The 26,006-nt window shown below is 40.2% G+C and overlaps 1 protein-coding gene across 8 annotated transcripts in view; it reads right to left on the reverse strand.

Annotated features, from left to right (window-relative positions):
- PLD5 (phospholipase D family member 5) overlaps positions 1-26,006 on the reverse strand; it is a 457,751-nt gene that overhangs the window by 115,977 nt on the left and 315,768 nt on the right. For all 8 annotated transcript variants that reach the window (XR_005062463.2, XM_073216684.1, XM_073216683.1 and 5 more), the window contains one exon: positions 16,776-16,903. Coding sequence is in view for 7 of the 8 variants with exons in the window: in XM_073216684.1 (XP_073072785.1) it covers positions 16,776-16,903 (128 nt within the window). In the remaining variant the exon portion in view is untranslated. The remainder of the gene's footprint in view (positions 1-16,775; positions 16,904-26,006) is intronic.

The raw sequence follows: 26,006 nt of genomic DNA on the forward strand, positions 1-26,006 counted from the left end.
GGGGTTAGACAGTGATCGAGTTTCATTCTCTTACATGTAGCTGTCCAGTTTTGCCAGCACCATCTGTTGAAGAGACTGTCATTTCTCCATTGTATATCCATGGCTCCTTTTTCAAATATTAATTGACCATATATGTATGGGTTAATGTTTGGAGTCTCTATTCTCTTCCACTGGTCTGTGGCTCTGTTCTTGTGCCAGTACCAAATTATCTTGATTACTGTGGCTTTGTAGTAGAGCTTGAAATTGGGGAGTGAGATCCCCCCCCCACTTTATTCTTCCTTCTCAGGATTGCTTTAGATATTCGTGGTCTGGTGTTTCCATATGAATTTTTGAACTATTTGTTCCAGTTCATTGAAGAATGCTGTTGGTAATTTGATAGGGATTGCATCAAATCTGTATATTGTTTTGGGCAGGATAGCCATTTTGACAATATTAATTTTTCCTAGCCAGGAGCATGGGATGAGTTTCCATTTGTTAGTGACCTCTTTAATTTCTCTTAAGAGTGTCTTAATAGTTTTCAGGGTATAGGTCTTTCACTTCCTTGGTTAGTTTATTCCTAGGTATTTTATTCTTTTTATGCTATTGTGAATGAAATTGTTTTCCTGATTTCTCTTTCTATTAGTTCATTGTTAGTGTATAGGAAAGCACAGATTTCTGGGTGTTAATTTTGTATCCTGCAACTTGGCTCAATTCCAGTATTAGTTCTAGTAGTTTTGGAGTGGAGTCTTTAGGGTTTTTTATGTACAATATCATGTCATTTGCAAATAGTGACAGTTTAACGTCTTCTTTACCAATCTGGATTCCTTGTATTTCTTTGTTTTGTCTAATTGCCATGGCTAGGACCTCCAGTACTATGTTGAATAACAGTGGGAAGAATGGGCATCCCTGTCTTGTTCCCGATCTCAGAGGAAAAGCTTTCAGCTTCTTGCTGTTCAGTATGATGTTGGCTGTGGGTTTATCATATATGGCCTTTATTATGTTGAGGTACTTGCCCTCTATACCCATTTTGCTGAGAGTTTTTATCATGAATGGATGTTGAATTTTGTCAAATGCTTTTCCAGCATCTATGGAGAGGATCATGTGGTTTTTGTCCTTTTTGTTGATGTGGTGGATGATGTTGATGGATTTTCGAATGTTGTACCATCCTTGCACCCCTGAGATGAATCCCACTTGGTCATGGTGTATGATCCTTTTGATGTATTTTTGAATTCGGTTTGCTAATATTTTGTTGAGTATGTTTTGCATCTATATTCATCAGGGATATTGGTCTGTAGTTTTCTTTTTTGGTGAAGTCTTTGCCTGGTTTGGTATTAGGGCAATGTTGGCTTCATAGAATGAGTTTGGGAGTATTCCCTCCTCTTCTATTTTTTGGAAAACTTAAAGGAGAATGGGTATTATGTCTTCTCTGTATGTCTGATAAAATTCCAACGTAAATCCATCTGGCCTGGAGGTTTTGTTCTTGGGTAGTTTTTTGATTACCGCTTCAATTTTGTTGCTGGTTTTTGGTCTGTTTAGATTTTCTGTTTCTTTATGTGTCAGTCTTGGAAGGTTGTATTTTTCTAGGAAGTTGTCCATTTCTCCTAGGTTTTCCAGCTTGTTAGCATGTAGGTTTTCATAGTATTCTCTAATAATTCTTTGTATTTCTGTGGGGTTCGTCATGATTTTTCCTTTCTCGTTTCTGATTCTGTTGATGTGTGTTGATTCTCTTTTTCTCTTAATAAATCTGGCTAGAGGCTTATCAATTTTGTTTATTTTCTCAAAGAACCAGCTCTTGGTTTCATTGATTCTTTCTATTGTTTAATTCCTCTCAATTTTATTTATTTCTTCTCTGATCTTTATTATGTGCCCCCGTCTGCTGATCTTAGGCCTCATTTGTTCTTCTTTTTCCAATTTTGATAATTGTGACATTAGACTATTCATTTGGAATTGTTCTTCCTTCTTTAAATATGCCTGGATTGCTATATACTTTCCTCTTAAGACTGCTTTCGCTGCATCCCACAGTAGTTGGGGCTTTGTGTTGTTGTTGTCATTTGTTTTCATATATTGCTGGATCTCCATTTTAATTTGGTCATTGATCCATTGATTATTTAGGAGCATGTTGTTAAGCCTCCATGTATTTGTGAGCCTCTTTGCTTTCTATGCACAATTTATTCCTAGTTTTATACCTTTGTGGTTTGAAAAGTTGGTTGGTAGGATTTCAATCTTTTTGAATTTACTGAGGCTCTTTTTGTGGCCTAGTATGTGGTGTATTCTGGAGAATGTTCCATGTGCACTTGAGAAGAATGTGTATGCTGTTGCTTTTGGATGTAGAGTTCTATAAATGTCTATTAGATCCATCTGTTCTAGTGTGTTGTTCAGTGCCTCCGTGTCCTTACTTATTTTCTGTCTGGTGGATCTGTCCTTTGGAGTGAGTGGTGTGTTAAAATCTCCCAAAATGAATGCATTGCATTCTATTTCCTCCTTTAATTCTGTTAGTATTTGTTTCACATATGTTGGTGCTCCTGTATTGGGTGCATATACATTTATAATGGTCATGTCCTTTTGTTGGACTGGCCCCTTTATCATTATCTAATGTCCTTCTTTATCTCTTGTTACTTTCTTTGTTTTGAAGTCTATTTTGTCTGATACTAGTATTGCAACACCTGCTTTTTTCTCCCTGTTGTTTGCATGAAATATCTTTTTCCATCCCTTGACTTTTAGTCTGTGCGTGTCTTTGGGTTTGAGGTGAGTCTTTTGTAAGCAGCATATAGATGGGTCTTTCTCTTTTATCCATTCTATTACTCTGTGTCTTTTGATTGGTGCATTTAGTCCATTTACATTTAGGGTGATTATTGAAAGATATGTACTTATTGCCATTGCAGGCTTTAAGTGTTGTTACCAAAGGTTCAAGGGTAGCTTCTTTACTATCTTACTGTCTAACTTAACTCGCTTATTGAGCTATTATAAACACTGTCTGATGATTCTTTATTTCTCTCCCTTCTTATTCCTCCTCCTACATTCTTCATATGTTGCATGTTTTGTTCTGTGCACTTTTTAGAAGTGCTCCCATCTAGAGCAGTCCCCCTAAGATACCCTGTAGTGGTGGTTTGTGGGAGGCAAATTCCTTCAACTTTTGCTTGTCTGGGAATTGTTTAATCCCTCCTTCATATTTAAATGATAATCATGCTGGATACAGTATCCTTGGTTCAAGGCCCTTCTGTTTCATTCTATTAAATATATCATGCCGTTCTCTTCTGCCTTGTAAAGTTTCTGTTGAGAAATCTGATGATAGCCTTATGGGTTTTCCTTTGTAGGTGACTTTTTTCTCTCTCTGGCTGCCTTTAATACTCTGTCCTATTCCTTGATCTTTGCCATTTTAATTATTATGTGTCTTGGTGTTGCCCTCCTTGGGTCCCTTTTCATGGGAGTTCTGTGTGCTTCTGTGGTCTGAGAGGCCATTTTCTCCCCCAGTTTGGGGAAGTTCTCAGCAATTATTTCTTCAAAGACACTTTCTATCCCTTTTTCTCTCTCTTCTTCTTCTTCTGGTACTCCTATAATGCGAATATTGCTCCATTTTGATTGGTCACACAGTTCTCTTAATATTCTTTCATTCCTGGAGATCCTTTTATCTCTCTCTGCATCAGCTTCTCTGCACTCCTGTTCTCTGTTTTCTAGTCCATTAATGGTCTCTTGCATCTCGTCCATTCTGCTTTGAAGTCCTTCCAGAGATTGTTTTATTTCTGCATTCTCCCTCCTTAGTTCTTGCATATTTCTCTGCAAGTCCATCAGCATGGTTATGACTTTTGTTTTGAATTCTTTTTCAGGAAGATTGGTTAAATCTATCTCCCCAGATTCCTTCTCAGGGGAGGATGTGGAAGATGTCTGGGTTAGTCTGGTCTGGATCAAAGTTTTTTGCCTTTTCATGTTGATGGATGCAGTGGTATGCTGTTGACTCATCTGTCAGCTGGGGGAATGAAGATCCTTTCCACTTGCTCCTGACCTTTCTTTACTGGGACAATGGCGACCCCTAGCGGCTTGTGTTGGGCAGTTGTGCGTAGACTGGGTCTCTGTTTCTTGCCCAGCTGCTATGGAGGAAGCTCCCGTGCTGTGGGTGTCGCCAGCCTCAGGCTGCTACTCTGTTATGGCGGGGCTGTGCCGGAGGGGGAAGGGGCGGGGGGCTGTTTATCGCTGTGAGGGGTCTCAGAGCTGCTGCCCAGGGGGTTAGGGCGCCCAGAGTTTGTAGTGGGGGAGGTTCAGATGGCTGTGTTAACAATGGTTCAAGGCCATGGAGCTAATTTTCTACACACAGTTTGCTGGAAGAATTAAACTTCAGGGAAGGTTTTTAAAAATATGGCAGCTACATTTTGGTGAACTCAACAATAAAGGACTGAAGTGACAGCTAATTATAATAATTGATGCTTGAACAGTAACAGTTGAAGTATGCAGAATGATTTATGGTTATAAGAGTAGCACTCTCACAAGTCATTGTATCAAGGTAATATATCCAGTTTTTTTCCAATTAAAATGTGAAGAACATCAAGTCAGAAAAATCATGCAACAGATTCACTTAAGTGAATCTTTTTACATACAGTTGTTAAAATAAATGCATTTTTCAGGCCTGACTAAACCCTCAAAGAAATCTGGTGACCTGTTTTTAATAAACTTTTGTTGAAGGAAACAAAATCTGTATGGATGTACTCAACCAGCTTTGCCAATTAAGAATTTTACCTCACTATTAAAAATAAAACAGAATAAAAATCCATGGTAATTTAGAGTGGTATCTGTCTACATATAAAAATTTATTTTCATAATGAATAATGGATCCTCAATCATCATGAGGACAATGTTAGAAATGTTACTAAATTGGTGTTGACTAGCTTTTGGGGGAGGACACTGCTCTGTCACCAAGTCCAGCATACAGCATGTGTGTGGCTGGGCTCTTGGGCATGCACGCGGCTGGGCTCTTAGGCATGTGCACACTTGTGCTGTGGCCCCAACATTAGGATGGGGAAGCAGGGCTTGTCTGGGTTCCCCTGCCACGTGGAATGACTTGTGTAAAATAATATCAATGATGACAACGATAATGTAAGCTCACATTTATTGAGCTCTCAAAGTGTAAGCTCTGATGAAGGAACCAGAGCTACTTTAACCCTTGCCATCTCTTCCTGCCCTCAAATACATGGTCTAGTAACACTGAACCATTTTCAGTGCCAGAACATTCTCTGCACTGAATCCTGGAGAGGTTCTTAGTCAGCCTCTGCCTGTGAAACATCATCATTTACTGGCTCACAAGGTTGGCCTGCCCATTGCTGGGAGGAGGCTTTAAGGTTAGAAAACTCTTTCTCACATTGATGCAAAAATCATTGCTCCTGTAACTTCCAGTCTCTGATTCCACTTGTTCTGTGATGTGGCTTTAAGACTTCTATGGTGATGGAACACACTCCAGTTTGTTAATGCGTTCATTCATTTGGTACAAAAATTTTAGGCATCTAAGATGTGCTGGGTACCAAAATAGGTGCTAAAATTTCATGTACCAACCCATCCTCAGGTGACCCCAGCCCCCATTCTCAATACTGGCTCCCATTCGGTGGGGAGGCGCAGGGTAGACATGAGGGAATAAGAGGAGGGCTTTGTTTATATCTGAGAGACTGAACATATAAATGGGCATCAGCCAGACCATACATGGAAGCAGATCTCTTACTCTCAATCTGCACCACCAAGCCCAGACAGCCACACAACAACCCCTGTAGTTATCAGCCCCCAAATGGCCAGGACTTGATTAATAACTCTCCTATTCCCCTCATTTTGCCCTGTTTCCAACTTAGCACCAACTAGAGAAAGCCAACTATATACCCCAAACAGTCACACAGTACAGCCCACTCTAGTTAGTCCCCTGCAACCCCCTCCCATTAGGTCACATCCAGTGCCACCCCTTTTCCACTGTAAAGCCTGCCTGCTCCTCTGCCTGCCTTTGAGTCTCTGTCAAAGGCAAGTGGAAGTGGCAGAGTCCCTTGCTATGGCTAACTCTGAGTAAATAGCTGTTGCTTATTCTCATTTATTTCCACATCCCTGTTCAATTTCCTCTCATTAGCATTGGTCTGATTAACTTGCTAACATCTCTTTAAGTCCTGTTCCCCAAGACCAAGGTTTTTAGCTCTGTCTGCCAGATTTGTGCTACTTGTAAACTTGATCAGTTGCTGTCTATATATGGCCATTGATGATAACTGAACAGCATAGGATGTAGAGTAAAGCTCTATAGAGAGACATGAAGATCCCCCTGCAGATGGACACAGCCCCTAGTCCATTCCCTGGGATGTGGCTGTCCCAGTTCACTGTACTATTAACCAGATCACATGTTTTTGAACAAATCTAGGGAGATTTATGAAATCTTTGCTAAAGATAATAAAGACACGTTAATGCCTCTGTCATTCCCTTGATCTATTGATCTAGACAACTTACCAAGGAAGGAAAAAATAGTTTCCTTGCCATCAACTCTAAAGCTACAATTTATTGAGCAGTAACCATGCTGAAGGGATAGTGTGAGGATGTGAGAATATCCCACTTGATCCCTAATGATTGTATGAGGTCGGTATTATTAATCCAATTGTAGAGATAAAGAAACTGAAGCTCAGAGAAATGAAAAACTTGCCCAGGGTCACAGAATTATAAAAGAAAAAAAATTCAATTTCAGTCCTGTGTGACTCCAACTGGTATGCTCATATAATGCCAAGCAGTGAGCTTAGTCAGAACCAACAAAAAATAATGAGATTGACAGAACAGTAAGTCTAGTATTAGCTTCTGTTGTCAGAAGCATAGGGCTCATGTGACTACATGCCAAAGTCCACATGGGGAGGCTACTTCTAAGGTATCGACACTTACGTGTCATGCAGGGAGTTTCTCTCAAATTATTGTGCCATTTGAAACATACTCAGGGAATTGGGATTGGAGGGACATATGAGGGAAAACTTTGGAACTAAGTTTCACTTGGGAATGACTTACTGAATCTCAACTTAAGAAAGGCCAACACAAAAGGACAAAAGATGCTCTTGATTCCTCACTTAACTGCACAAATTGGAACTATTTTATAACAGATAATAGACTGGCTTTGTGAGAATGTCTTCTATGGGACACTAGGAAAGAGGATCTCCTTCTTATGCCTCTTTTGAACAGTGTTATCTGCTAAAATGTTACTTTAAAAATTGTAGGAAAAAAAGCAAGACTATGTGAATGAAAATGCTGTTTGCTAATACATTTCTTTGTAAGAAACTGGGCCCTCCACCCCCTCATTGACTTTAGAATGTATGTGCAAACAGGACCTTTCTGAGCAGCCCAGGTAATCGTCAAAATCTATATACCTGGAGAATTAATCCTTTGTTTTCCTCCATTAAAGGCTGCCTAAGGATTATTAATTGTTCTCTGTTTCATCTGCAGTTGAATCACCTTATACTTTGGATGTTTTCATTTTGCTTCTGATGTCTAGTTACCTGCATTACCAATGTGCCCCTTCCCGAGGAGCTGAAATATGTCTTTAGAACCCATACATTCTGGGGAAAATGTCAGCTCAGTGCTGGAGGTGAACACAGGACGGGAGACAGGATGTGCTATAAAACAGTGACCCCCTCCTGCCCACTGGCAACCCACTGGGTCTTCATCTCAGACCTTTGTTCTTTAATTGAAAGAAAAGGGGACAAGAAGAGGTGATGGAAGACAGGTTAGGCCTTAGCACCCTCTCCCACTGCTAATGTCGGCATGACCTCAGTGCCTAGGGAAACTAGAAAGAAGTGAGAGGCTTGGTGAGGGAGTGTGACTCCGATCAGTGTTCCACCAAATGGTTATTGTCAGAAATAGCAGCTATGATGAAATCAGTAGCTTTAGGGTCAGCAAAGAATCATCACTATTTAGGTGCTCAAGATGCTACATAAAAAGTCAATCTTTGCTTTTTTCTCCAGTTGCCCACTGGACAGCAGAACTGCCCCTTTCTGCTGGCATCCCCATTCTAATAACAGTAGGGTCCTTCTCCCAGTTGGCCCAGTTCTAGATGCTGGAAACCATTCCCACGGTTTGTCTGGCTTGCTCTTTATGACCTGCCAGTCACACAGCTTCACCCTGTGGCTCTCACTGTACTTCCTGCCAGTTCCTATAGTCACCATTGGCATTAGTCAGAGTTCTCCAGGGAAACAGAACCCAGAGGACATATATCCATCCATCCATCCACATATATATACGGAGAGGTTTATTTGAAGGAATTGGCTCATGTGACCGTGGGCACTGGCAAGTCTGAAATCCACAGGTCAAGCTGATTCTAGGTGGCAGTCTTGAGATCAAATTCCTCCTTCTGGAAACCTCAGTCTGGGCTCCTAAGGCTTGCAGCTGATTGAATGAGGCCCACTCATCCAATGGGATGGAGGGCCCAGTTTCTTAAAAAGAATATGTGATAATCTGTTTTATTCAAGTCTACTGATTAAAGTGATAATGATATCTGACAAACACCTTTCCAGCGACATCTAGACTGGCATTTGACTAAATATCTGAGCACCATAGCCCAGCCAAGCTGACATGTAAAATCACCCTTCACACTATATAACTGAGTTCCATCTCTGCCCTCTCTCATTGCAGCCACAGCCTCTCTGTCTCCTGCTCCCCTCAGTCCTGATCTGTGCCTTGGATTTGTCCTGACCCTGACGCCAGCCTTCAGTGTTCCCAGGGAGCCCACAGGACTGAGTCCACACCTTGCGCTCCAAACTCACAGTCCTTCACAAGCTTACACTTGCCTAACCCACCTTATGTTCCAAGATCTCCCACTCAGACACTCTGGTCCCACAAGTGATTGCTCACGATTTTCCAGCACACCATGCTCGTTCCCACTCAGTCTTTGCTCACTCTCAGAATCCCCGTCTGTCTTCTGCTAACTCCTCACTTACAGCTCAGCCCCAACCCTGTCTTCTCACTGTGCCCTTCATTGTTGAGCTGCAGGGGTATCCTCTTCCCATGTCCCCAAAGTACTTATTGCTGACCCTACTCACATAGCACCAGAGTTCATGGCATTTGGCCTATGTAGCTGCCCAGGGCCTGTTCTCGGGACCCTGACTAAGAAGGACCCCCAGCTTGGTCTAAGGCTCTCCTGTTGCCATCTTGAAATTCTTGATCATTTTTAACAACAGGCCCCACATTTTCACTGTATCCTGGGCTTCACAAATTATGTTGCTGGTCCCTCTTGGCAAATGTCCTGGGTGGTCATATTCACTTTAAAGAATGCTTAAAGATTTTATTTTACAAACCAGATTATAAATTTTTGCCATTTATGTCATTTTTGTCAAACTCTCTACCATGATTAGTGCAGTTCTCTAAAATAGCCAATGTGCAATAACTTTGTTGATTATTTTTATCACAAGAGACTAAGCCCTGGCTTGCCAATTGTCCAGTTTTGTTGTCATTGTTGTTGTTGTTGTTGTTGCTAATGAGACAGAATCCTACAATTACCAGCTTTGGCATCACATATTTTTCTTAAGGTAGCACTTTTTGGTGAAAAGAACTTCATGAGTCCTAACACCTGACACAAAAGGACTTGGGTCCTGTGTACATGACTAGCATCTGCCCACCCAGCCCTCCAGCCTTTCTCCTTGGTGTTCTTATCTGTGAAGGCAGCTATTGGTTTAGACCAGCCTTTGTGGAAGTAGGTAGGCTTCAACGAATATCTGATCCATAAAGTTAATTGTGAAAGGTAGTTCTTGGCCCAAGAGGTTTGACTGAAGGCTGTCTGCCCTCCATCCTCTTAGTCACAAATTCATCAGCATATTAATGGCTCAGTATAGAAATGGCAAAGAAACCTATTTAAATTAATGCAGTTTCTCAGTCTTAGGGAGAATGGAGTCCTTTTCTCAGGGAATGTCCATCACTATCTACCTGAAGTAGCGCTTCATAGAACACATACATTTATGGTTCCAAGATTAAAAGCTTCTGCGATTTAGATGCCAAGCAGATTCCTGGGTGGTCAGTTTGCTCTTTGTGCCCAAGATGCAGGACAACGGCAGGCTACTAACCGCTGAGCCATCCACCCTGGCGGCTGCAGGGTTTGGTCTCAGTGCAGCGATGCTGACAGTCCCCAGAAGACCTCTTATTGCTTGGAGGCTCATGGGCCCCAAGAGCTGGTTTGTTTATGTCTTTTCAGAATAAAGCTGAACTAACATTAAAATACACATTAACAGAGTATAAATATGCCTGTTCCTGTTGTTCTAATTATATTTAAAATATTGAAAAATCTCCACTCTCCAGAGTTGCCAGATTCTTGTAACCAGTGAATATATTGAACCCTGGCTTCAACTTCAGGTTGGTAGCTCGTTTAAGCAGGTTTAAGAGTTCATTAAGTCCACTTAAAATTATGTAAGTAAACTTTTTCTAAAGACATGATTTTCATGATTTCCTTCCATGCTTCACCGATGTCGGCCATCACGCCCCCAGAGCCCCGTGGCTTGAACACTGCTGTGCCCTTTTCTTTCTACTTCACACACTGGTTAGTCTTTTGTTTGCTTTGTTTGTGCTGTACTTTTGTTTCCTCCAGTGATTTTAGAAGCTCCCAACATTCCCAAATCCAGACCCCTATGTGCAAAAGCCTGTGGTGGCATTCTCCTTCCTCCCACAGACTTCCTGTGGCTTGGACTCAAGGGGAGCTGCTGGAACTCTTGGAAGAGCATAACAGACAAGCACACACAGACTGACTTCCTAGTCTTTGAAACTCAACCCAGCGGTGGAGTGAGTTTGTGGAACTCAAGTGCCAACATCAGCAGGTACCATTCTATGGCCGTCTTGCCGTCACGGGTCAGCAGTCAGAAAGGCAGCAATGAGTGAAGGGCTTCTTGATGAACAGCACTGTTAGCTTTTCTTAAAGAAAAAAGCAAGAAAGAGGGAATCTACAGCTTGGCATCACAACCAAGATCTTGAAAGAAAGTACTTTTTCCATAAATGTAATTTATTTTTAAAAACTATTAGTAGTGAAATAAGAGTGAGGGGTGTGGAGCTCCACTACATCACATGTATGAATTCTAGCCTACCACTTTCTGACAATGACCTTCGGTAAGTTACTTATTTGTGTCCCAGCTTCTGCCTTTGTAAAATAAAGTGAAGATAGTATTATATACAAGAAAGGGTCACTGTGAAACTGAAATGACTTCAGACTCTTTAGATGTTCAGAAGAATGCCTAGGAGAGAGAAAGCCCTCAAGACATTGAAGCTGCTCTGATTATTAATTTTATTATTTCTCCTGCTTATCACAGATTTAAAGCAATAATCTTGATTTCACTAGAAAACTTTATAAAATATAAAGCTGATGGAATAGTTTAAATTTGATACTTGGAAAATGTATTATAATTCTTCATGTAATTGTTAGCACCACACGCAACTTGGCTCAAGTTAAAATCTGTTTTAATGCATGGGTCCTGCTGTGCAATGTTTTATGTCACAATGAGGTAGACCAAGAAAAATCCCACATAGTCATACACAAAACTAATTTAGGATAGATTATTAAATGGAATAACATGATCCCAAACATCAAGCACTTTGGGGAAAGGGTGGCAAGGCAGAAAACTGCATTTGTGCCTCAGTTTGGCAAGAGAAGGAGAAGGGATGGGTGTTGATGAATGAGAAGTCTTGAGTACCACTGGCAGCTGACACACAGTGCAGGGGGGCTGATGGGATGTTAAGTGTGCCTGCAGAAGAGTTTTAAACCCTGCCCCTCTCCAGCTATGTCCCCTCTCCACCTCAAAGGTTATAGACTCTCCCAAGAGGAAAATAGGAAAGATTGCTAAGAGAAGAGGAATGATTTATTTTAGTTCTTAAGAGCTTGGTTTAGCAGCAGAAAGATAAGAAAATGCCAACTTTGAGTTGATTCATACCTGAGCCCCAAATTACCAGGAGTGCAATGAAAGATGCAGACTGCTAACTTATCCATCAATCTAAACAATATGGGAACCTTCTCCCAAAGCCTGGTTCCTACACAGGTCAGGGAGTGCGAAGAACAGCAACAGAATCTGGTCTGTTTTTATTTTTCCAATATTGTCCTCATTTGCAAGGTGGGATAACATCCACCCTTAGGTTGCCATGATAAAGGAAGAAGTGTATGTAACCATTAGCTCACTGCCTAGCACACAAATAGTAGCCTTTTGGAAAAAATGAAAAAAAGATTTCTTCCACTCACCTCTCAACTCCTTGACCACAGTGGAGTTTAATCTGCTATGAAACTTATAACCAATGGAGGAAGGTGGATTTCCTCAAAAGAAGTCCATGTGGGAAGGCCCATAAATGGCCTGAAATGACTGACAGCTTAAACTTTTCCCATCAACTGCCACATTTTATTCAAGCTGCAGCTTTTTCTCCAACCTACCGAAGGCTGCTCTTCTCCAAGGACCATTTCCAAGGACAGCTGGCATGGTGAAGACCTGCCTCTCTTTATGGGAATACTAGGAATTGTTAAGAAGGAAACAGCAGGCCCAAAGTAGGGCCCAAAGCAGGCCCAATGTGGAAAAACCCACATCAGCAAACCAAGACATAATACCCAACCTAACTGTACTTTAATCCCCCAGGAATGTAACCTTTAACCTGTCAACATGGAACTGCCTGGTCTGCACTAGTGAGATAGTGCTCCTGGTAGACCCCCTTCCCTCCCCTTCCCTCCCCTTCGGAGGGCAGCTTTACCTGAAACAATGCAGTCTTTGCTAATAATTTCCTTTTCCTGTCCCCTCTCCATCTTTAAAAGCTTTTCCTTTTCTATAGTTCGGTGGAGCTCCTTTCTAGGGCTAGATGGGTGGTACCTGATTTATGAGCTGCTGAATACAGCCAATTTGACCCTTAAATTCACCCCGTTGAATTTTTGTTATTTAGCAGAGTGCTCAGTGCTTTTCCATGGCTTTCCTTTCTGTGAATTTATGATGGACCATAACATAAATTTATTTTTTAATCCTGTATTACACTTACTCCACATATTTTAGAAGCATCAAGATAATCCTTCCAGGCTTTTAAAAGTATGACTTGGTTGGTCTATTCAGGCTGAAGGAGACATATCTCAAACATTCACTCTCTCTATTCTCCCTCTCACTATGTGTCATGGGAGCTGAGAACCAGGGCAATGTCAGAGGGGATCTATGTCAGACAGATCTGAAGGGCCCAGATCCATGCAATGGCACAATTGAGAGGCTGCAATTTTTCAGTTACTACTGAGAATGGCATTAAACGAATCCCAAGGAGTTGACTGGTCCTTAGGAAAGGAGCTTGACAAGTTGTGAAACAGAGAAGTGAGTCCTGACCTTTTCTCACTCTGTCATTTCTGGTCTTCTCTGTAACAAGAAGGGGAATAGCTACCACTTAGGGTGTACATGCAAGGCAACATCAAAAGATGGCTGTGGTTCTTCACTTGAATAATAGGAAGTAATGTGCAGCTTATCCTTACTCTGCATTACCATGTTTAAAGGAGGGGAAAATAATCACATTTCACAAAGATGATCCATTTCAGGAGGAAAGAACATTCAAATCACTATACTGATAAAGAATGAACATTTCAAAGATCAACCTACTTCCCTGCAAAACAAACAACAAAAAATTAAAGACAAAGGAGTATTTCCCAAATAGAGAAACCAACACTTGAATATATGTCTGTCTGTCTAAGGAAAAGGATAAAAGGAAATGAAGAAAATAATGATAATTTGCTCAAAACTATGGAGAAAACCTCATTAAACCTCAGTAATTCAAGCCTCATTCAAATGGAATTCACAGAACTTTAGACCCTACCAATTAATATCAGCCAATAACAAAGGAAATCAATTTTGGTGATGGTGGGAAAGTACATTTTCTAAGACAAAACAGATGCTCAAGTTAAAAATCACTTAGCAGCAGAATTTGCATATAATCAATATTGCTACAGGACAAATTTTACATAGCAGGTCTAGCTGAAATTTCTGGGCAAAAGAGACCTATTGATTAGCTCTGTTGAGTGCAAAAAAAAAACAAAAAACAAAAATGAACTCTTATTCCCACAAATTTCAATATTTCTCTCTAAATAGTCTATATTAATAAGGCTTTATACTATTATTGTCTCACTTGTTTCTCAGGTAGCCAAAGTTATTATAATCAGTATTTTTTATATACATATTTGAAAGGCCATCAGCTATAAGATCTACAGAATCAATGTTTATATGGAAAGAACTGGCCTACAAGACTCCATACTGAAACTTAATTCTGAGCTCAAGTCTACTTATCTTTACAATGGAGACAATAATAGTATTTACCTTGTAGAATCACTGTGAAGTTTAAATAATCCATTTACATGGATTAGAACAGCACCTGGCATTAAATATATGGTAGTTACTGTTGACACTATTGTTACTGGTACTATTATTTTGTTTAGAACTGTGAGGCAGAAAATCATGAGTGGGTGGAAGGAAAATAAAGCCGCTAAGGCCCTCTAAATGGGACTCAAAAGTTACCCAGATAAAACTAGGTAGCCAGAAAGGACTCACAGAGTTAATGAGTTAATTAGTTATGTTCTAAAGGCCAGGAGTAACTTAGAATGACTGGATATTCCCCAGATAATGAAAAGTATCTGAGCACAGCCCATGTCTTCATTGTATTAATTAGATCATGTATCAATTAGAATCTACTTAGCCTGCAAAAAGGCCCACTTTATTCTTTAACTTAACCTATATGCTGTTTTTCCCTCTTCCTCCAGTCCCTAATCAAGTAACTTTGTAACCAGGGCAGGAGACAGACCTTAGAAGTGTAAATAAACCGATGTGAACAAAGAATGCTGAGATGAAGCCAACACAGTCACCTAAATAACCCTGTTCTTAAGACAAAACTTCAAAGGGATTATGAATCACCTATATACATCATGCTTTATGCTGATCCTTACCACAAAAGCCCTATAAAACCCCAGACCCTAAACCCTTAAGAGCACTTCCTCTCTGAGGTTGCCTGCACTCTCCTTCCTTCAAGTGCGTTACTCTCTGTTCTGCTCCAGTGAGTAGGGAGGGGCTGCTGAGAGCTCTGATTTGAGCTTTCAAGTTCCAGTCACCGGGGTGAACTGGATGGAACTGCCCCGATACAATCACGCTCTGTGGTAGCCTGCCTGAGCATCTCTTTTCTTTGCCTTTGGGAAATTCTCAGAACATAATCTCATTCCATCCAGTGCTCTGAAGCTCCCCGAAATCCTGAGGTGTTAGGGACTTAGTTTCCACATCATGCAGATTCAAGCAGACACTGGATGCCAAGTGACATTGGCTTTAGGAGTTGGCAGGGGATTTGCCCTTTGCTGAGCAGGAGTTCCATGAGCTTCCCTTGCCTCCCTCTGCTATTCCTTTCTCTGTTTTATTCAAGTGAACCTGGCTTTTTATACCTTGACTCTGGCCTGCTCCTCCCTTGGAGTATATTCATATAAAACCTTAATTCTGCTTCACTACTGTGTCTCTGCCCTTCAATTTGTTGTGACAGTGGGAACAAGAACCAAGCAGAATAAACTCAACCCCCAACAGAACCATTTTTATTGCAGTAGATAGCATATTCTAATTCTCTGGGGAAAACCCCCCTGAAATAAATGATGTTTGGTCAGTCTTTGACACTGTCTTCATCCCAAAATGAATCGTGGAATTTTCTGTTCCCTTCTTTACTGGGTGGAAGACTATCTCACTAGAAATAGCAAGTGTGTGAGCTTTGAGACTGAATTACTCTGAGTACCCTTTAAATACAAAATTAGGGGGAAAAAAACCCTAGATTAAGTTGATCCTTGGCTCTGCACTATCTATGCTGTGGAGAGGGACATAACTGGAATTTTAGTTCACCCATTGCATACTTTCTTTCATAGCTGAGCACTTTTACCTGCCTCAACCGTAAACGAGGAAAAAAGAATGCAGTATGTGTGCATGGAAGGTGGCAGTTTAAGAAGGAAAAAAGGAGAAAAGTGGAAATAGAGAGGCAAATGGTTACATGTCTGAAGTTAACAATACAAATATAATGTTATCCTCTTATCCAATGTACAGGTCTTTTTTTTTTTTTACAAGTTCTGGCCCTTGTGTCTATCTGCACATCAATGATTTCTCTCCCATAAGGGATAAACAGAAGTACAGTGTAACTTAATTGGTAATTTCAATGATCTTAACATTAGAAAAATTCAGCTAAAATGTAGTGTGCAAGGCCCCTGTAGCACACATGGTTGACTAGCCAGTCTACCTATGCACCCAGTGATGAAGAACCTCCTGCCACCAGTTGACAGATAGGAAGAAGGTGATTTTTAATGTCCTATAGATCACTTCTGGCACAAATAGTACATGAAAATTACAAGATTGTTCAAGTGTATCTTCAAGATGTTTGAAGTTAATTATTTGCAAAGGGAAAGATGGTAACTTCTTCATCTTTAGATTTATTAAAGGAATAACTCATTGATTACTATTCTAAGACATACCACCTTGTACTGAATCAATATGTTTTCCTCTGTCTCATAGATGATGTGATCTCATCCGGAACATTTAGGTTTGGGTAATGCAAATTACACACCAACCTGATCTAATAAATCTGGGAGTAGCATCTGAATTGCTAAAGTGCGGAAGCAATGAAAGTTTTCTCGGTAAGATGATTCTGATGTGGACAGGGTTTATCATTTCACATTAAACAAAGATGAACCTATTCAAACTACACACTTAAAAAGAAATGCTGTAGGTTTGATTTCCCTCAACCTCAGTAGAGGTGATGGAGTAGTAGATGGAGCTGGTAGTTTTGAAGCTGATGGAACTGTGAGTTCATATAATGTGGAAAGTTACCTGTCCCAGGGATTGCCAGTCCAGACCAGCACTGCCAATGTAAACATGCTGTTTGTCCACGATCCAGAAGGAGGACTGAAGCCGGCCCTTGTTGTAGGCGGTCATGTTCATGTAGGTCACCTCAGCTCCTAGAGGGTTAAGGAGATGCTGGTCAGCCTCTGAGTTTGCAATCAGTCACTTACCAGGAGCAGCCCTCACCTTTTGCACTGACTGCAGCCAGCACTCAGGGAGGCCAAATAGTTACATTAGTTTGGGGCACAGCAGGCCCTAGGGAAGTTCCTCTGTTCCCAAAGGGAAGAATACAAATGAGATAGGGACACCATGCTTTGTTTTCCTTTTCTTTTGGAATAATTTTCCTACAACTTTGCAATCAATACAAGGACTAGTCCAGTTAAGTAGCAGAGCCCTCCTTGGCAACAAACTGGCCTTCTCACAGTTGCTATACGTTTTTGCCCTTTACCCACTCTTGCTTTTAACTTCTTCATTTCCCCCTTTGTTATTTAATGTGGATTTCCTCTCCTTCCGGCCTTTGTCACATAGTTATTAACTTAAGCAAGGATTACTCAAACCTTGCAGAAATGCAACCTTGAATGGTTAACTAGGTCACTCAGACTATTGTTAAAACCAAAACATGCATTTTAAATCTGAATTTTACAACTCTTCTAAGCAGGATGTGTCATAATCAATTATCAAGCAGTTATGCATTGCTGCCTCAGGACAATGCACTTACAACTTCACAAAAAGAGCATATAGTCTATTCAATGCAAAGCCTTTTCAATAAATTTCTTCTAACCGTCCATTTCTTTGAAAGAACAGGCCCATATGCACATACTACGTGAACTAAGCAGTCTGTCTTCAGGCATTCAGTGTTAATTAATGAAGAGGCTGCATTCTGGCAGCTCACTTCATGGTTAGAATCCTCATTATCAGAGGAAGATGTCACATTGCAGGCATAAGGAATTGGCAACTAATGTTACTATCTTGGAGTAACTATAATGTTTCTAATGTACTATATGTACTATATACTACATATATATATACACATTTTTAAAGGTTTGTATTTCCTAGAGCCTTCCTTGAGGGAGACTCTCCAGCATTAAATTTGCACACATCTGTCTCATATCCCATTTAGTGGAGCTAAGAACTTAGCTTCTTGCATCTCAGTTTTCCCTTCTATAAAATTGGGGTGAAATGAAAAGAACATGTAGCTTACAGAACTACTGTGAGCCCTAGGAGGAAGTGCTCAGACATGTGAATGCAACTCCATTTTGGAACCACTCATCACAAGAGTAATTTTTGGTGAGCACTGTTGAGTCTAATCCACAATTAAAACTTTCTATGGCATTCTAAATGGAAGCTCTTTTATTTCTTAGTTCCAGAACTTCCATGTGACTTTTTAAAAATAGATTCTAGTTCCCTGGTGAAATTCTCCACATAATCTATTTTCTTCAGCACACTGTTTTACAGTGATGGCATAGTCCCTCTCTAGGATCTGGGCTTCTGGAGATTTGTTTCTAATGTCTTTTTTCTTCTCTTGACTGCCACTTATTTGTTCCTGAGGCTTGTCATACCTGGTAATTTCTGACTGAATAACACACACAGTATAGAAAAAGTTCCCAGTTTTGTCTCCTCGCTCCAATGACTGATATACTATAGCAAAGTCTAGATCTCTGCTTTCTGTTTGACCTTTGTTCCCACACATTTAATTGACAAATGCTTCAAAAGAAGAGTTGGTAGTAAATACAGGGCTCATTCTAGTGAATTTTCCTTCTCCCAGATCAGGATCCTACAAGGACTGGATGCTTAAATTGCTCTCTGATACATTCAAACAACTTCCTTTTGTGTGACTGCATTTTATCCAGCTTTTATAGTTCTCTGCAGAAGGATTAATCTGAAACAGGTTATTCCATCGAAGTTCTGCTCAGTGATTCTAAGGCTATTAAATCATTAAGTCCTCTTATTAGGAGGCTGTTTTATCTCTTATACTTTCAGAACCTCAGGCTAGAAAGTGAAGCAGTTCTCTTTGCTCCCCTTTGCCACTTTCAAACTATTCTTCCTTCATCTTTTGAAATCCCAAGCAACCTGAAGTTCGTGGCATTTGGTTCTATCTGCCGTCACTACTGCTCCCTGTTCTCCCCTCTCCACCTCCTGGTTCTCTATCGTTCATTAAAGACCCTAATTACTTGCTGTCTCTGTCCCTCATCCACCACTCTGGCATTGTCCCTGACTTGTACAACACAGCATGACTCAGTCAACACTGGCCCCTAACCTATCTTGCCCTCAGAACTCCATTGATCTTTTCTTTCTTTCTCTACAGTAATTCATTCCCATCTGTGGGTAAAATTGCAATATTTCCAGAATCTCTTGCTGGTTTTAGTGCATCTTCGGATCAACAGGTGTTTCCAAGGGGTGGAAGCAGTAGTCCATCTCTATATCAATAGGTAATTGCATGGGCAAGCAAGGGCTTATCTGGACCAGAGAGGTTGGGGGGAGGATTTGCTCGCTTCTGCCACAGCAGGACCTAGAGATACGGAACGACTGCTTATAAGCAATAAACAAGTTTTAAACTTTATTTCTCCCTTTGACTGATTTCGGTTTCAAGGTATTTTGCCCTGGGATTTCCCCTCCCTGGAGTTACACCATCATATCCTGGGCATTAGTACCAGTAACTGTATATTTGAAACGTGCTTGTAAGATTCAGTTTCTGAACTCTGCCTCTCTCCTTCCAGCTTAGTTGCATTAGGCCCCCACACTGACCTCACTGAGATTTCCAAATTGCTGCCCTTACGGCTTTCACTGCCCACGACACACTCGTGGTTTCTTCGCTCCTTGTCAGGTTTATATGTCAGGGTCACCCTCTATATCTTTCTGGTAAAATCCCAAACTCAAATGAGTTCAACCTTTTGCCTTCCCTATACTTTAAGCTTCAGGTTGCTGGAGAAAACCTCACAGTCATGGTGATATGTTTCAATTTATTTTTTATTTTTAAAAATTTTCTTAAGGTATGATTGATATACTTTCTTACGAAGGTTTCACATGAAAAAACAATGTGGTTACTACATTTACCCGTATTATCAAGTCCCCACCCATACCCCAATGCAGTCACTTTTCATCAGTGTAGTAAGATACCACAGATCCACTATGTGCCTTCTCTGTGCTACCCTGTTCTCCCTATGATCCCCCACACCATGTGTACTAAACATGATACCCCTCACTCCCCTTCTCCTTCCCTCACGACCCGCCCTCCCACACCCCTCCCCTTTGGTAACCACTAGTTCATTCTTGGAGTCTCTGAGTCTGCTGCCATTTTGTTCCTTCAGTTCTGCTTCATTGTTATACTCCACATATGAGGGAAATCATTTGGCATTTGTCTTTCTCCACCTAGCTTATTTCACTGAGCATAATGTCTTCCAGCTCCATCCATGTTGTTGCAAATGGTAGGATTTGTTTCTTTCTTATGGCTGAATAGTATTCCACTGTGTATATGTACCACCTCTTCCTTAACCATTCATCTACTGATGGACACTTAGGCTGCTTCCATATTTTGGCTATTGTAAAAAGTGTTGTGATAAACATAGGGGTGCATATGTCTTTTTGAATCTGAGAAGTTGTACTCTTTGGGTAAATTCCAAGGAATGGGATTCTGGGGTCAAATGGTATTTATATTTTTAGTTTGTTGAGGAACCTCCATATTGCTTTCCACAATGGTTGAATTAGCTTACATTCCCACCAGCAGTGTAGGAGGGTTCCCCTTTCTCCACAGCCTCACCAGCATTTGTTGTTCTTAGTCTTTTGATGCTGGCCATCCTTACTGGTGTGAGGTGATATCTCATTGTGGTTTTAATTTGCATTTCCCTGATGATTAGTGATGTGGAGCATCTTTTCATGTGTCTGTTGGCCATATGAATTTCTTCTTTGGAGAACTGTCTCTTTATATCCTCTGCCCATTTGTTAATCGGGTTATTTGCTTTTTGGGTGTTGAGGCATGTAAGTTCTTTATATATTTTGCATGTTAACCCTTTGTTGGATATGTCATTTACAAATATATTCTCCCATACTGTAGGATGCCTTTTTGTTCTGTTGATGATGTCCTTTGCCATACAAAAATTTTTACTTTGATGTAGTCCCATGAGTTCATTTTTGCTTTTGTTTCCCTTTCTCAAGGAGAAGGGTTGAGGAAGAAGTTGCTCATGCTTATATTCAGGAGATGTTTGCCTATGTTGTCTTCTAAGAGTTTTATGGTTTCATGACTTACATTCAAGTCTTTAATCCATTTCTAGTTTACTTTTGTGTATGGGGTTAAACAATAATCCAGTTTCATTTTCGTGCATGTAGCTGTCCAGTTTTGGCAACACCAGCTGTTGAAGAGGCTGTCATTTCCCCACTGTATGTCCATGGCTCCTTTATCATATATTAATTGACCATATATGGTTGGGCTTATATCAGGGCTTTCTAGCCTGTTCCATTGGTCTCTGGGTCTGTTCCTGTGCCAGTACCAAATTGTCTTGATTACTGTGGCTTTGTAGTAAAGCTTGAAGTTGGGGAGTGTAATTCCCCTGCTTTATTCTTCCTTCCCAGGATTCCTTTGGCTATTCGAGGTCTTTTATGGTTTCCTATAAATTTTAGGACGATTTTCTCTATTTTGTTGAAGAATACTGTTTGTATTTTGATAGGAATTGCATTACATCTATAGATTACTTTAGGCAGGATGACCATTTGACAATATTAATTCTTCCTATCCATGAGCACGGGATGTGTTTTCATTTATTGGTATCTTCTTTAATTTCTCTTAAGAGTGTCTTGTAGTTTTCAGAGTATAGGTGTTTCACTTTCTTGGTTAGGTTTATTCCTAGGTATTTTATTCTTTTTGATGCAACTGTGAATGGAATTGTTTTCCTGATTTCTCTCTCCGCTAGTTCATTGTTAGTGTATAGGAATGCCACAGATTTCTGTGTATTAATTTTGTATACTGCAACTTTGCTGAATTCAGATATTAGATCTAATAGTTTTAGAGTGGATTCTTTAGGGTTTTTTTTATGTACAATATCATGTCTTCTGCAAACAGGGACAGTTTAACTTCTTCCTTGCCAATCTGGATGCCTTTTATTTCTTTGTGTTGTCTGATTGCCATGGCTAGGACCTCCAGGACTATGTTGAATAACAGTGGGGAGAGTGGGCAACCTTGTCTTGTTCCTGATCTTAATAGAAAAGCTTTCAATTTCTCACTGTCATGTATAATATTGGCTGTGGGTATGTCATATATGATCTTTATTATGTTGAGGTACTTGCCCTCTATACCCATTTTGTTGAGAGTTTTTATCATGAATGGATGTTGAATTTTGTTGAATGCTTTTTCAGCATCTATGGAGATGATCATGTAGTTTTTGTCCTTTTTTTGATGTGGTGGATGATGTTGATGGATTTTTGAATGTTGTACCATCCTTGCATCCCTGAGATGAATCCCACTTGATCATGGTGTATGATACTCTTTATTTTTTTAAAATTCAGTTTGCTAATATTTTGTTTAGTATTTTTGCATCTGTGTGTGTTCATCAGGGTTATTGTTCTGTACTTTTCTTTTTTTATGGTGTTTTTGCCTGGTTTTGGTATTAGAGTGATGCTGGCTTTATAGAATGAGTTTGGGATTCCCTCCTCTTCTATTTTGGAAAACTTTAAGGAGAATGAGTATTAGGTCTTCACTAAATGTTTGATAAAATTCATCAGTGAAGCCATCTGATCCAGGTATTTTGTTCTTAGGTAGGTTTTTGATTACTAATTCAATTTTGTTGCTGGTAATTGGTCTGTTCAGATTTTCTGTTTCTTCCTTGGACAGCCTTGGAAGGTTGTATTTTTCTAGAAAGTTGTCCATTTCTTCTAGGTTATCCAGTTTGTTAGCATATAAATTTTCATAGTATACTCTAATAATTCTTTATATTTCTGTGGTGTCCATAGTGATTTTTCCTTTCTCATTTCTGATTCTGTTTATGTGAGTAGATTCTCTTTATTTCTTGATAAGTCTGGCTAGGGGTTTATCTATTTTGTTTATTTTCTCGAAGAATCAGCTCTTGCTTTCATTGATTCTTTCTGTTGTTTTATTCTTCTTAATTTTATTTATTTCTCCTCTAATCTTTATTATGTCTCTCCTTCTACTGACTTTGGGCCTCATTTGCTATTCTTTCTCTAGTTTCATTAATTGTGAGTTTAGACTGTTTATATGGGATTGTTCTTCTTTCTTGAGGTAGGCCTGTATTGCAATATACTTTCCTCTTAGCACAGCCTTGGCTTGGTCCCACAGATTTTCCGGTATTGAATTATTATTGTCATTTGTCTCCATATATTGCTTGATCTCTGCTTTTATTTGGTCATTGATCCACTGGTTATTTAGGAGCATGTTGTGAAGCCTCCATGTGTTTGTGGGATTTTTCATTTTCTTTGCATATTTCTAGTTTCATACCTTTGTGGTCTGAGAAACTGGCTGGTACAAATTCAATCTTTTTGAATTTACGGAGGCTCTTTTTGTGGCCTTGTATATGATCTATTCTTGAAAATGTTCCATGTGCACTTGAGAAGAATGTATATTCTGTTGCTTTTAGGTGTAGAGTTCTGTAGGTGTCTGTTAGGTCTATCTGTTCTATTGTGTTGTTCAGTGCCTCTGCCTCCTTACTTATCTTATGTTTGGTTGATCTGTCCTTCAGAGTGAGTGGAGTATTGAAGTCTCCTAGAATGAATGCATTGCATTCTATTTCCCCTTTTAATTCTATTAGTATTTGTTTCACATATGTGGGTGTTCCTGTGTTGGGAGCATAGATATTTATAATGGTTATATCTTCTTGTTGGGTTGACCCCTTTATCATTATGTAATGTGCTTACTTTATTTTGTAGTGTATTTTGTCTGATACAAGTACTGTAACTCCTGCTTTTTTCTCTCTGTTAGTTGCATGAAATATCTTTTTCCATCCCTGTTGGGGACCGCCTTTGTCTTCTCACATGTTTGTAGGCAGAATGGGAAAGCACCTTCCCCATGTCTGAATGCAGCATGGGAAAGCACCAGCTTGAGAACAACCGGTGTAGTCCTTGGAAGTTATCTGTCCACAAAAACATATCTTGTCCTCGAAGACGAGCCAAGACTCCTCACTCTGAAAATAGGGAGACCTTGAAGATGTGTGGAAACACCACCCCTGCTTCTGGCTATGCCCTTCCCCCACTTGCCGATGTGGCGGGAATAGAGAACAAAGAACATTCTGTTTACGCATTCCATGAGCAACTGACTGGAACCCTGCTGAGCCTACCTTTGCGCGGCTACTGCTGACGTCAATACTGTGCTTGATTGTCTATTGGATAATGCTATGTCCTGGAATCATGTAACCCCACTGGATTATATAAACCCTGGACCTTCAATAAAGTTTTGCTGGTGATGCGTGGGAGCGTCAGCCCTCCCAGATCTTTCTGTCTTTCTATTTTCTTCGCCCCCCCTTCTGTGCTTCAGGACCTGCTCGACTAGGTGCGGCTGGACCGCGTCAAATGGCGCCCGAACAGGGACCTGAAGGAGAGGGAGAAGGTGAGGGCCACCACGTCGAGAAGAGAAAGCCTTGGCCAAGGTAACAAGAGAAGATGCGTGAAAGAGGCGCGCACGCAACGTGGACGTGATAAGTGATTTTTTCTGGGAGTCCAATATGGGACAGGCAAAAAGCAAACAGCTTTATGTCTGCGTGTTGAAGAAATTATTGGCTGTTAGGGGAATTAAAGTAGGGAAGCCCCAACTAGAAAGATCTTTAGACTTTATTAAGGAAGTCTGCCCGTGGTTTCCAAAAGACGGGACAGTAGACAGATTTATGGAATAAAGTAGGAGAGGAATTACAAACTTATTATTCTACCATGGTCCAAAAAAGGTTCCGGTGGACACATTTGGCCTGTGGACCTTAATTAGAGACTCTTACATGACTTAAGGCAAATTAATGCGGTTCTTAAACCTATGGGACCTTTACTACAAGGCCTCCCTTTTTCCGGCTGTGATTCCAAAAGACTGGAATATGGCTATCACTGACCTTAAAGATTGCTTTTTCACCTTACTCCCCATTCAAAGCAGTCCTCTTAGGCCTGCGTTACTTCCTCCTGTGTAATGTAAATAGAGCCTGTAATTAAGCTGAACCCTCATCAACATGAAAATAGTTCCATTCTATTAACTGCTTTCCTTCGAGGCAGTCATCCTGGAGCTAAGCATTTCCTCCTCAGCAGCCCCAGGGAAGCCAAACAAGCTTGTGACTCAGATCAGGGCTCTAGTAGCGAAAAGTCACACAGTCCCTGCATTTATCAGACAGGCAGGGGCCTCTTGAGGAATGACTATAGCTCAGGCAGAAAAAACTAGGAAAACTAACTGAGAGCAATTTGATCCCTAAACTCTAAAAAGAAGTATCTTATCTTCTGCACACAAACCTGGCCCCAGTACAAACTCTCTGATTAGAGAGGCTTGGCCCCTGAAAGAAGTATGCAATATAATGTTAGGCAGCTAAATATATTTTGCCACAAGGGAAGAAAATAGTCAAAAGTTATATGAACTACTACAATATGGAGCTAGTTTGCTAAATTCTTTTAGTGAACATCTACTTATTAAGTTCATCATTATCTTTAAGAATTGAGTAGTCTTAAACTAAACTCCCTGAGATGGAAGAAATTTATCTTCTGCAATACAGCCTGGCTTTAAATGACTGGAGCTAGAATTGTACTTGCATTTCATTTCCAGGCCCCCGGACACACACAGTCCCTATCAGTTCAGAGCCTTCATCGGCCCTGTTAGTCTGGGCCCATCTAAACCTTAACCCAGTTATGTAAACTGCTTGCCCTTAGAGTGTATTCTTGAAAACTGAAGTACTTTTAATCAAATAAACTAATAAGAAAGAAGACCATTGAGTATTAGAAACTCAAATCTTTATGTCAGTTTGTCTGTGTATATGTATTTATATGAAAAGTGTTGCTAACTGTAGTCATTATGTCTCAGTCTGTATGTTTGTGTGTCTAAGTGTGTAACAAAAAAAAAAAAAATTTTTTTTCTACCTCCGGAAGGTATTAATAAAATTGATTTAAAAACAAGCGCTTGTGAAAATTGGGCACTCTAAAACTTCCAGAAAAGCTAATAAAAAATATTATGCATTAATGCTAATTTAAGCTTAACTGAAATGGACATGTCCTCATAGTTATTAGCTGCCAAAGTTTACTTAAAGTCATTTAAGTTGA

Source organism: Manis javanica, chromosome 11 (genome assembly GCF_040802235.1).
Source record: "Manis javanica isolate MJ-LG chromosome 11, MJ_LKY, whole genome shotgun sequence".
In the NCBI taxonomy this organism is placed as follows: domain Eukaryota; kingdom Metazoa; phylum Chordata; class Mammalia; order Pholidota; family Manidae; genus Manis; species Manis javanica.